The sequence below is a fragment of the Symphalangus syndactylus genome, chromosome 2 (genome assembly GCF_028878055.3).
Source record: "Symphalangus syndactylus isolate Jambi chromosome 2, NHGRI_mSymSyn1-v2.1_pri, whole genome shotgun sequence".
Lineage (NCBI taxonomy): Eukaryota > Metazoa > Chordata > Mammalia > Primates > Hylobatidae > Symphalangus > Symphalangus syndactylus.
In genome coordinates this window covers 38770971-38782491 of record NC_072424.2, presented here as the reverse complement: position 1 = coordinate 38782491, position 11521 = coordinate 38770971, and the positions used below count along the sequence as shown (strand labels likewise).

General features: G+C 46.5%; 1 protein-coding gene across 6 annotated transcripts in view; it reads right to left on the bottom strand.

Moving 5' to 3' along the window:
• Window positions 1-1068: 1068 nt before the first annotated feature.
• Window positions 1069-11521, bottom strand: part of DNMBP (dynamin binding protein) — a 131214-nt gene continuing 120761 nt past the window's right edge. For all 6 annotated transcript variants that reach the window (XM_055252069.2, XM_055252078.2, XM_063627099.1 and 3 more), the window contains 4 exons: window positions 11180-11359; window positions 9501-9699; window positions 5314-5864; window positions 1069-2846 (listed from right to left, as the gene is read on the bottom strand). In XM_055252069.2, the coding sequence (XP_055108044.2) occupies window positions 2661-2846; window positions 5314-5864; window positions 9501-9699; window positions 11180-11359 (1116 nt within the window). In that variant the 3' untranslated portion in view covers window positions 1069-2660. The remainder of the gene's footprint in view (window positions 2847-5313; window positions 5865-9500; window positions 9700-11179; window positions 11360-11521) is intronic.

Sequence of the window (11521 nt, the reverse complement as noted above, 5' to 3'; positions counted from 1 at the left end):
TACAAGGTGGATGCTATTACTATCTCTACCTCAACCAGGGAACTGAGACAGAGGTGGGTAAGTTGCCAAGGTCACAAAGCTGCTAAGTGTCAGAAGCCAGACAGTCTGGCTCCAGAACAAGGTATACAGACTCAGCCTGAGCCTGCAGGCCCGTTTCAATTCACAACCCCTCAAAAACTTGATATATGACTTGGGTGAGTACGAATGTCTCTGGACCCCATTTTCCTAGTCTATCACGTGAGAGTAGCATAGGTGAATTGTCAGGTGCTTTCCTGCAGCCTACCCAATTCAACTGTGATTTCTATTCCTTAACACTGGGTGATCGCTTTACTGTCACTGTCACCCACCATACTGTCCTCAATCCCACCTCTGCCACTAGCCCTGCCACTTCCTTCCCTGCCCCCAACTGCCTGAGCTGCTGCTCCGTGACCTTGTTAGATAACCTTGTGTATCAGTATCCACATCTGCAGTATCAGAGAAATACTTATCCCCTAGAGATCCCAGCTCTTCTGTTCTGTTAGAATTTCACAGGACAAGATGAAAATAGAGGCAGTCACCTGCAGCATGGACATCTTTTGAGTATACAGATTGTTTTTTTTGAGACAGGGTCTTGCTATCGCCCAGGCTGGAGTATAGTGGTTTGATCTTGGCTCACTACAACCTCTGCCACCCAGGTTCAAGCAATTCTCAGCCACTTGATTAGCCAGGACTATTGGCATGCAGCACCATGCCCGGCTAATTTTTGTATTTTCAGTACAGATGGTGTTTCACCATGTTGGCCAGGCTGGTCTCAAACTCTTGGCCTCAACTGATCCGCCCACCTTGGCCTCCCAAAGTGCTGGTGGGATTACAGGTGTGAACCACCACACTCAGCCTGAGTATATAGAGATTCTGTTGGAATCTCTGACAAAATGACTTTGGGCCTGCATTTCTTCAGTTAGCCTCTCCCATTCTCCCAGATCTGGACATCACTCATTGTCAAGAAGGCATCCACAGAAGCCCAGGAAAAACATTCAGCTTAAAAAAAACCCGTTCAGCTTAAACATGGAAATCAAGAAAACATCCATGGCCATTAGAAATGCTTTTATTTATAAAAGAACTACTTAAATATAAACATCTCTACATAGAAACACTCTTCACAAAAGGACTCTTGCATTACTGCCTTCTGACCACGACCAGCAGAGACACTGTGGATGTAAGGACTCCATGGTGTCTCCCCAGACTCCCAGGATTTTAAGGCTAAATGTGCACTTGGAGGAACAGGGGCTGTAAGGCTATTTCTTCCCTTTCTCTTAAAAGACAAATCTCATGGTTTCCCATTCCAAGATAGGCTTCATAGCTGGGGAAGATCTTAAGATTCTTGGTCTAAGGGGTAAGCAAATATCTTCCTGAGACTGGGAGGTATGATCAGGCACTTGGGAATCTGGCTTTGAATGTCATCTCTAAAGCATGGAAGTTAGTGGCGAAAAAATCTTATTTCCAAGTCTAGGATAAGCTACTTCTGGAATGGCTTATCCCAATTCAAGTAAGTCACAGGTATGTTGTCTGCATCTATGGATGTAACTAAACAGTCATTAGGGTGCTTGGATGAAGAAGAAAGACATCCAGTCTTCCATTAGGCTCAACTGGTTTCAGCTCAAAGCAGAACTAATACTTTTAATGGAATGGCTGGAGCTCTCATACTGTTATTCTAGGAAAATCTATCAATTATTGAGTCCAGGGCAGGGGGCCACCAGACATCATAGACTGTGTAAAGACCATCAGAAAGGTGTCATTGAGGTTGGCGTATGGTGGCTCACACCTGTAATCCCAGTAGGGAGGTGGGAAGGTTGCTTGAGCCCAGGCGTTTAAGACCAGCCTGGGCAACACAGCAAGACCCCACCTCAAAAAAAAAAAAAAAGGGGGGGGGGGCGGTGGGCGGGGGGCAGTGATTGTACCTAACAAGGGAAGAGAATCTTTCAGATGAAGGGTCAACAGAAAATAAAGACCCTAAACACTTCTAAAAGTAGAAAGCAGTTGAATTTTGCATAACTAATCTGGGAATAGAGTAAAAGAAACAAGGTTACAGAAGGTAGTGCTTTAGGGACTTTAGAAATTAGGGGCAGTATGTATGAGAATGTGTGCTGGACACTGGAGGTGTCCCAGGAGCTTTGAAGCACTAGGTTTGGTTCAATCCCAACAAACTCCCGGCCACGTGCAAGCACTGCCTCACGGGGTGCCCAGAGCCATTAATTCTTTTCATCTGAGTTGGCATCTGGTCAGCTGAGCATGGAACATGGGGCCACCCCAAACGCAGTATAGCACAACCAATACCAACACTGTCTATTGCTAGAGCACAGCTTCCTGCATACATAGGACACTGGGCTTCTGACTGCAAGTTTCTCCTTTCCAAAAGCCAGCTCCAAGACTTGTCTCTCTTCTCATGGTCACTAAGTCATTTGCAAAGCCCCAGGGTCCATTTCAAATTCTAGAGATTCTAGTGAGCATCAAGGTTTACAACCCAATCGAGGAGAACAAGATCTGTGGTGTGCTCCACCATGCCATGGTTAAGCAACGCAGATGGCCTGTGTCTCAGGAGCAGGCGCCCTCTCGGTGGGCCACCAGAACCCTCGGCGGACTGAAAGCAAAGGCAGCAAGGCTGGGTGGCGGGCAACATGGGCTCAGGTGTACTCGGTTTTGCGGATATAATTGGAGGGAACGTAGCCCTTCTTCCCGTTAACCTCAGCTAACCACCACTCTGTATTTCCTGTAACATCTTTAAACTCGAGGATCTTGAGTTTCTGATTGGCTGACACGCTCAGCTCATTTGGGTTTCGTGCCTTGAAGGTGTAGACAGCAAAATAGACCTGTGAGGGAGAGAGAGAAAATGGGAAATTGCTGGGAGCAATGCCATCCAACAGCTTCGTGCGGTGATGGGGAGGGTTCCACATCCACATGCCCACATGTGGCTACTGAGCCCCTGAAATATGGCTAGTGAGACAGAGGAACTGAATTTTTAATCTTATTTAATTTTAACTAAAATAAATTTAAATAGGTACATATGGATGATGGCTACCATGATAGGGATGATTAAAAGAAAACACCAATATGGCCGGGCACGGTGGCTCGTGCCTGTAATCTCAGCACTCTGGGAGGCTGAGGTGGGTGGATCACCTGAAGTCGGGAGTTTAAGACCAGCCTGGCCAACGTGGTGAAACCCCACCTCTACTAAAAATACAAAAATTAGCTGGGCGTGGTGGCGCACACTTCTAATCCCAGCTACTCAGGAGGCCAAGGCAGGAGAATTGCTCCAACCCAGGATGCAGAGGTTGCAGTGAGCCAAGATCGCGCCACTGGACTCCAGACCCTGGGCGACAGAGTGAGACTCTGTCTGGAAACAAACACCAATTTGGGAGGCTGAGGGTGGATCACTAGAGGTCAGGAGTTTCAGACCAGCTGGTCAACATGGTGTGAAACCCCATTTCTACCACAAATATGAAAAATAAGCATGATGGTGAACACCTGTGATCCCAGCTACTCCGGAGGCTGTGGCAGGAGAATTGCCTGAACCCAGGAGGCAGAGGTTGCACCATTGCACTCCAGCCTGGGCAACAGAGCAAGACTCCATTTAAAAAAAAACTACCTTTTCAGTCTTTCAGAATTGCTTTAAAGGGTAGAAGATGAGCATACTCTTCCATACCTCAAACACAAATTCTGAAAAAGAAAAACCAGAAAACCACAACCAACTTCAAAGAAAAGTTGATCTTTAGATGCCACAGACAAAGATCTCATGATCTAATGCCCATGGAAGGGAGGGGCTCAGGGAGGAGAAGCAGCCATGAGGCCCATGGGGGCCAGAGGGAGGGACACGTGCCTAGGGCTGGAGCTTTAGGACCTGGTTAGGGACTGGAGCTGAGACTACAACTACATTCCCTGCTCAAACTCAATCTAAGAAAGGTTCTTCTTTTCCCCTTGATGTGTCTATAATAACTGTCTGCTTGGTAGGCCCAGAATGGGGATGTTTGACTCGGGAAGTAGGTGGTAAGAGAAATTACCAGAAAAACGAGCATGCACAAAGCTCGGCTGTGGCACTGAGGAATGTGCTATGGGAAGCCTGAACTGAGAAAGTGGGTAAAAACAGGACTCTTAGAATCCAGACAGTGGCAGAGGCAGCACCTCTACAACCCAGGACACGACCGGGCCTTCCCATGAGGTTAAATCCTGCTGGAGATGAGCTCGCAGACAAACCTGACAGTCAGCACAGGAAGATGCTCCGCTGAAGAGCGAGCAAAGGCAACAAAGGGTGAAGCAAAGATTCTGCAGCTGTGAATCTGAAAGTGGCTTTAAAGCATACAGGTTAGTTCAAGATATGGCCAGGTGTAGTGGCTCACGCCTGTAATCCCAGCAAGTTGGGAGGCCAAGGCAGGCAGCGAGGTCAGGAGATCGAGACCATCCTGGCCAACATAGTGAAACACTGTCTCTAATAAAGTAGTCCCAGCTACTCAGGAAGCTGAGGCAGGAGAATTGCTTGAACCTGGGAGGCGGAGGTTGCAGTGAGCTGAGATTGTGCCACTGCACTCCAGCCTGGGCGACAGAGCGACTCTGTCTCCAAAAAAAAAAACACCCCCAAACGTTTGAGATACAAAGCCTACAATCAAACTCATAAACAGGAACAGGCCATTACAAAGAGAATAGGAAAAACTGGGGCTGGGCACGATGGCTCACGCCTGTAATCCCAGTACTTTGGGAGGCCGAGGCAGGCGGATCACTTGAGGCCAGCAGTTCCAGACCAGCCTGGTCAACATGGTGAAGCCCGTCTCTACTGAAAATACAAAAATTAGCTGGGTGTGTTGGTGTACATCTGTAATCCCAGCTACTCAGGAGGCTGAGGCATGAGAATTGCTTGAACTTGAGAGGTGGAGGTTGCAGTGAGCTGAGATCATGCTACTGTGTTCCATCCTGGGTGACAAACTCCTCAAAAAAAAAAAAAAAAAATTATGGTTACTTGAATCAAAAACCAAACAAGTGGATTAAATGGATGTTATACAACTGAAGAATTAGTGAACTGGAAGAGTAATGAAGTTGTCATTATGGCACCTTTTAAACACCCAGTGACACAGAGGGGTCCAGGAATAGCCTGTGAAGTATCAGGAAGGGAAGGTGCTCAGAAGGCTCTGATGGCAGAGATTCCTTGTGTGCTTGAAAGATGTGTCTGCGAGCTCATCTCAGATCACCCCTAGGCCTCAGGCAAGCCGCTTCTGCCTCACCCCCGCCGGTACCCACAACACATCTGCTGCCACCTGTGTCACAGTGGCAGGCCGCTTATGCACTCACCTGGTTGCCTTCTGCCTCACTGCTGTCTGGCTCTGCACTTCTGTCTTCTGGAGCCTGGGCTGTTCTTATACATCCTTTGACAAGGTCTTGACTTTGCCCATTTCGTCCTGGTACGGAGTAGCCAACTATTTCTGGATGCCTGAAGTTCCGGTAGCTCCTCGGGGTGGCAGTGGGTTGGTTTACATCTCTAGCTACATCTGCAGAGTCCCCTGACCTTGGCTGGGAGGTAGAGTCTGGGTCTGAAGGGCATCTGGAAGGACTACTCTCTGAATTACTCGGATTTAGGGATGCACTGAGAGTTCCTTGGTCACATTCCTTGGGCAGAGGAGATGCATCTTGAGGCTGCTTCTGGCAAGACCCCGAGGTAAAGGATACAGCCATGCTGCTGGGGTTGAAGGTCAGGGTGCTGCCGCTGTTCTGGCGTGGGAACCTGGGGGAGGAGCTGCCGTGCTCAGACTCTGTGGAGGAGTGGCTGCCCACAGAGGCATCGGAGTGGCTGCGGCGAGGATTGTAGGGCTTTAGGAAGGAGCTGTACACGAAGCCTTTGGTGACTACAAAGGAAACAGGAAATATAAACAAGAACTCTTAGCAGAAGGCTGGACAGACAGAGGGCACATTGAAAGAAAAAAAACGGATCTAAAAGCTAGGTTATTCATCTGTAAGATGAAGAGTAAAACAAAAACTCAAAAGCCAGGCCAATAGCGAGAGACACAAAATAAAATGCCTAGTGACAAAGCAACTTGGAACACTCAGTCCCAGGATGTGATGTGTGTAGGTAGAGATGAAGAGCCGCAGCTGCCTGCCGGTTCATTCATGTCACAACCTCACAACAGATGCGTGCCCAGGAGGCCCATGGCCAACCGAGAAGACAGCAATGAAAACAATCCATGTCTGGGAACCGGCCTGGGAAGAGAATGTCACAGGACACTGAGATCATGCTTAAGAGGAAGGCTTGATTGAGCCTACGTTCAAATACAGCAAGTGTGGAAAAGACCGAGTTAAGAACCAGCCTCGCCTGCGCACCGGGGCTCACGCTTGTAATCCCAGCTCTTTGGGAAGCTGAGATGAGAGGATTGCTTGAGCCCAGTTCCCTGGTCAACACAGCGAGACTTCATCTCTATTAAAAAAAAAAAAAAAAAAAAAAAAAAAAGCTGGGTACAGTGGCTCATACCCGTAATCCAGGCACTTTGGGTGGCTGAGGCGGGCAGATCACCAGAGGTCAGGAGTTCACAACCAGCCTGGCCAACACGGTGAAGCCCCGTCTCTATTAAAAATACGAAAATATTAGCCGGGTGTGGTGGTGCGTGCCTGTAATCCCAGCTACTCAGGAGGCTGAGGCAGGAGAATTGCTTGAACCCAGGAGCCAGACGTTGCAGTGGGCCAAGACCACGCCATTGCACTCCAACCTGGGCAACAAGAACGAAACTCCGTCTCAAAAAGCCTCGGCTCAAGAAGCCCCTCCATAGACCTCCCTGCCCTCTTTCCCTCTAGGACATGTGAATCCTTTGCTCTGGGAGTCTGGATATACTGGAAGGATGTTCTAATGTAGGAAACTGTTTGTTAGAATATACACATGACGTGTACTGCACATGGTTCACTTTAATAAATTGCCCAAGATGATGACCAAAGGAGCTTTCAGCTAAAACTCAAGTATAAATTAGGGATTGCGTGAGCATCCACATGACAATTTTTCATAACACTGTCAAGGCACAGACCCAGAGTATGTAGCCTCCATGAGAACAGTGGCCATCACTCTACTGATCTTTGATGCATTTCCTGTACCTGACAGCTGATCTGAATATTGTGGCTTCTTACTACCACTTCTCAAGTTTGAGTTGATAAAAACCGAAGGATGGAGCAGTTTCTTAAACAGCTTGGGACTTTAGGTCGATCTGTCTCTGACCCCAGCAGTAGCTGTCACCTGATGTCACCCTAACAGGCTCTATCATCCTCTGTCCTTCCTGTCCCACTTTTAATCTCTCATTCTGGGTAAGCAGAAGTGGGGAGAAAAAAAATCCACAAGATGCTTTTAAAGAAACCAAGAAAGTGGTGAATATATAGATGTCTGTCTAGACAGGGACCACAATCCCTACCTAAAATGCTTAGGGCCAGATATGTTTTGGAATTCAGATTCTTTTAATTCTGGGAAGGTAGTCAAGTACCTATACTACATATTTTGTAAAATCCCCCAGCAGGGTCAGCACCCCATAATCAATTCTGTTAATGAATATTCAGAATGAGATCCTGTCATTTGCAGCCACATGGTTGAACCTGGAGGACATGTTAAATGAAATGAGCCAGGCACATAAAGACAAATACCATATAATCTCATTCACGTGGAATCTAGACAAGTTGATCTCACAGAGGTTGAGAGTAGAATGCTAGATACCAGAGGCTGGGGGTGGTGGAAGGGGAGGTGTGGCTATAGGGGGAGGTGAGTCTGGGGAGAGGTTGCTCAACAGATACAAAGTTAGGAGAAATAAGCTCTGGTATTCTATTGCACAGGAAGGTTACTATAGTTAATAATAATGTATATTTCAAGATGGCTAGAAGCCAAGGATTCTGAATATCTCTGCAAAGAAATGACAAGTTTATAGCCTGGGCAACACAGGGAGACTGTCTCTACTAAAATTAACTGGGCATGGTCACACGTGCCCCTGGTCCCAGCTACTCAGGAGGCCGAGACAGGAGGATTGCTTGAGCCTGGGAGGTGGAGGCTGCAGTGAGCCAAGATTATGCCACTACAATCCAGCCTGGGTGACAAAGCTAGACCCTATCTCAAAATTATTGCACCGTACCCCATAGATATGAACAAGTATGTGTCAGTTATAAACTAAAACTTAAAGTATCTCATATAATTGCAAATAGGAAAGTTCTGATGTTTCTGTGTCATTCATGTTGGAGCTGTATTCATCCATCCATGATGTGAGCAACCTCTTGGCTGAATCAGACTGCAATCAAGCATTTCAAAAAAATAAGGCCAGGTGCCGTGGCTCATGTTTGTAATCCTGGCACTTTGGGAGGTCAAGGCGGGTGGATCACCTGAGGTTCGGAGTTGGAGACCAGCCTGGTCAACATGGTGAAACCCCGTCTCTACAAAAAATACAAAAAGTTAGCCAGGTGTGGTGGTGCATGCTACTTGTGAGGCTGAGGCAGGAGAATCGCTTGAAGGCAGAGGTTGCAGTGAGCTGAGATCGTGCCAGTGCACTCTAGCCTGGGTGACAGAGCTAGACCCTGTCTCAAAAAATAATAAAAATGAAAAATATATACACATGACTATTCACACCAAAAGGGATAAGTTACAATTATAAATAGTCTCACATCACCTTCATTCAGGTTTTGGCAAAAGTGTTCTGAAAAAAATCCTTGTTTTTTTAGAGCTTTTTGGATTTTGGAAACAGGGATTACAGATCAGTATTATCCCCTGTACACTTTAACTTAAATTCTGTAAATCACTCTCCCTCCAAAAAAGTTGTAAGCTGTTTTTAAAGTAATTCCCTAGTCATGAGGTAAAACTGTTATGGAGATAAGAAAGCAAATGAAATCCTACAGGTTTTTAATTTCCACAAGACAAATTCATGGAAACTGGAAGAGGTGCTGGGTGTGGTGGCTCACACCTATAATCCCAGCATTTTAGGAGGTCCAGGCAGGAGGATGGCTTGAGCCTAGAAGTTGGAGACCAACCTGGACAACATGGCAAGACGTCATATCTATAAAATAAAAAAATTAGCTGGGCATGATGGCATACCTGTAGTCCCAGCTAAGGCAGGAGGATCCCTTGAACCCAGGAGTAATAAGCTATGATTGTGCCACTGCACTCCAGCCTGGGCAACAGAGCAAGACTGCCGCACACACACAAATTGAAAGGAGGGCAGCTTATTTTGTGGCACACTGGGAACAGGCTAAGAAGGAACAGGATTCCATGAGGCAGGACTTCCTGCCTGTAAGTGCTGTAGGATATGGCAAGTGCTTGCATGATAAGCAACGGTGTCTCCTCTGGAATTTGTCAAAACAAAAAGAGGTCTTGTTTCAGTAATGATCTTCACTCTCTAGAGCAGGTTAAGGTTATTTTTCCCCTTAATTAAAGAAACTTTTTTTTTTCCTGGCCTAGTCCGGATTTGGGTGCAGCCAAAACTACTATTTTTTTTTTTTTCCAGTTACAATCCCCTGCTGCTTAAAATTCTTACCTCCATTGTCAATCAGCCAGCGGTTCTGACTGCCCATGGGGTCTTTTTTCTTAATCACACCCACCAGGTCACCTTCCAAAAGTGAGACATCCAAGTCTTGAGCAGCATTGAAGTTCCGTTCTGCCTGGAAGAGTTTTTCAGGGGCATACCTGGCCAGGAGGGAGGCCCGGAGTTCCTCTGACTGTAGCATGTAACTTGGCTGAAAGGTAAGATGTCAACAAAAATCTCTCAGTGGCCACTACCCAAGCAGCCATATTTCATCCCAACATGTGGCCAGTCTCAGAAATGAGGCAGGGACAGTCAATCACTGCCCATCTCACTCCTATCAGATGTTTTTGTGATGAAGCCAGCCCATGTGGCTAGGTAAAAATCAAGAGCCCTTAGGCAATGTTTGATGCTTTTATAGTTAAGAAAATTTAATACACACCTATTCTTACATTTGTTTTCTTGTGACAAACGTGATTAAAATGCCACTTAAAAAAAAATCAAAATATCTAAGTGATATTAGTAGGTCTTCTTGTATTTTGTTAGATATTTCCCTATCTTGACTTCCCCAGCTGTGAAAGCAAGGAAGTCATAGGAAAAAAGGTAATAATAAATTCAGGCTGGGCATGGTGGCTCACACCTGTAATCCCAGCACTTTGGGAGGTCACGGTGGGCAGATCACTTGAGGCCAGGAGTTGGAGACCAGTCTGGTCAACATAGCGAAACTCTGTCTCTACTAAAAATACAAAAACTAGCCAGGCATGGTAATGCATGCCTGTAATCCCAGCTACTCAAGAGGCTGAGGCAGGAGAATCACTTGAACCTGGGAGGGTGGAGGGGATGCAGTGAGCCAAGATCAGACCACTGCACTCCAGCCTGGGTGACAGAGCAAGGCTCTGTCTCAAAAAATCTTAATTCTCCCTTTTAAGGTAATATAAATTAATGTCTATGGGATCATATGGGGCAAAAATATTGTAAGCAAAGATGTATCAGCAGTCCTCTAGCTGGTGTGCCTTATGCTAATTTTTAAAATATGGAAGAACTGAGTTAAAAGACTAACTCCAGGTAAAAAAGGCAGCCAACCATTAACTGTTTAGCTGTATTACTTTTATGAATACATGATTAAAAAATAGGCCTGGCAGAATTAATATACCCTTAAATCAGTTTCCTGAATTAATGAACCAATGAATTAATACTGGGTGAATGCCCCCATCCTCCGCCAAAAAGCCTGGGCATGGTGGCTCATGCCTGTAATCCCAGCACTTTGGGAGGCCGAGGTGGACAGATCACAAGGTCAAGAGATCGAGGACCACCCTGGCCAACATGGTAAAACCCCATCTCTACTAAAAAATACAAAAATTAGCTGGGCATAATGGTGTGTGCCTGTAGTCCCAGCTACTTGGGAGGCTGAAGCAGGAGAATTCACTTGAACCCAGAAGGCGGAGGTTGTAGTGAGCCGAGATCACACCACTGCACTCCAGCCTGGCAACAGAATGAGACTCTGTCTCAAAAAAAATAAAAAATAAAAAAAATGGCGAATGCATGAGCCCATGATGGGTGAGAATGCAACCACTATTCTCCATTTATTATGAAATACAGAAACTCCAATAGTGGGATCTGGGCCTAGGGGCCTGGCTGCAGGGTTCCCACTCTTTACCCCAAGGCAGGGCTGCTGCTCTCAGTTCCCTACTCACCAGGCCCAGGAGTGGCTTTCGAGCAGACTGGCGGTCAATGGTTTTCCTCTCAAATGGCTTCTTGGTAGCTGGAAGAGACTCCGGGAAGAAGGTGAAAACCTGGAGTTGCTGCAGAACTCTGCTGTGCTCTTCGTGGAAGACAGCAATAAGGTTTCCCTCTCTGCCGGCCACTTTGAGTAACTGGAGTCCATGGGAAGAGCAGAGATAGAGAAAAGAAGAAAACACAATGAAAAATCCCAGACTGACAGAGTCTCCTTAGAACCACTGGAAGCTAAAGTTCAGCTGCATCTCACTCTCTGAGCTACCGACACAGCAGCCTGATGCAAGGCACAAGTTCTCCAG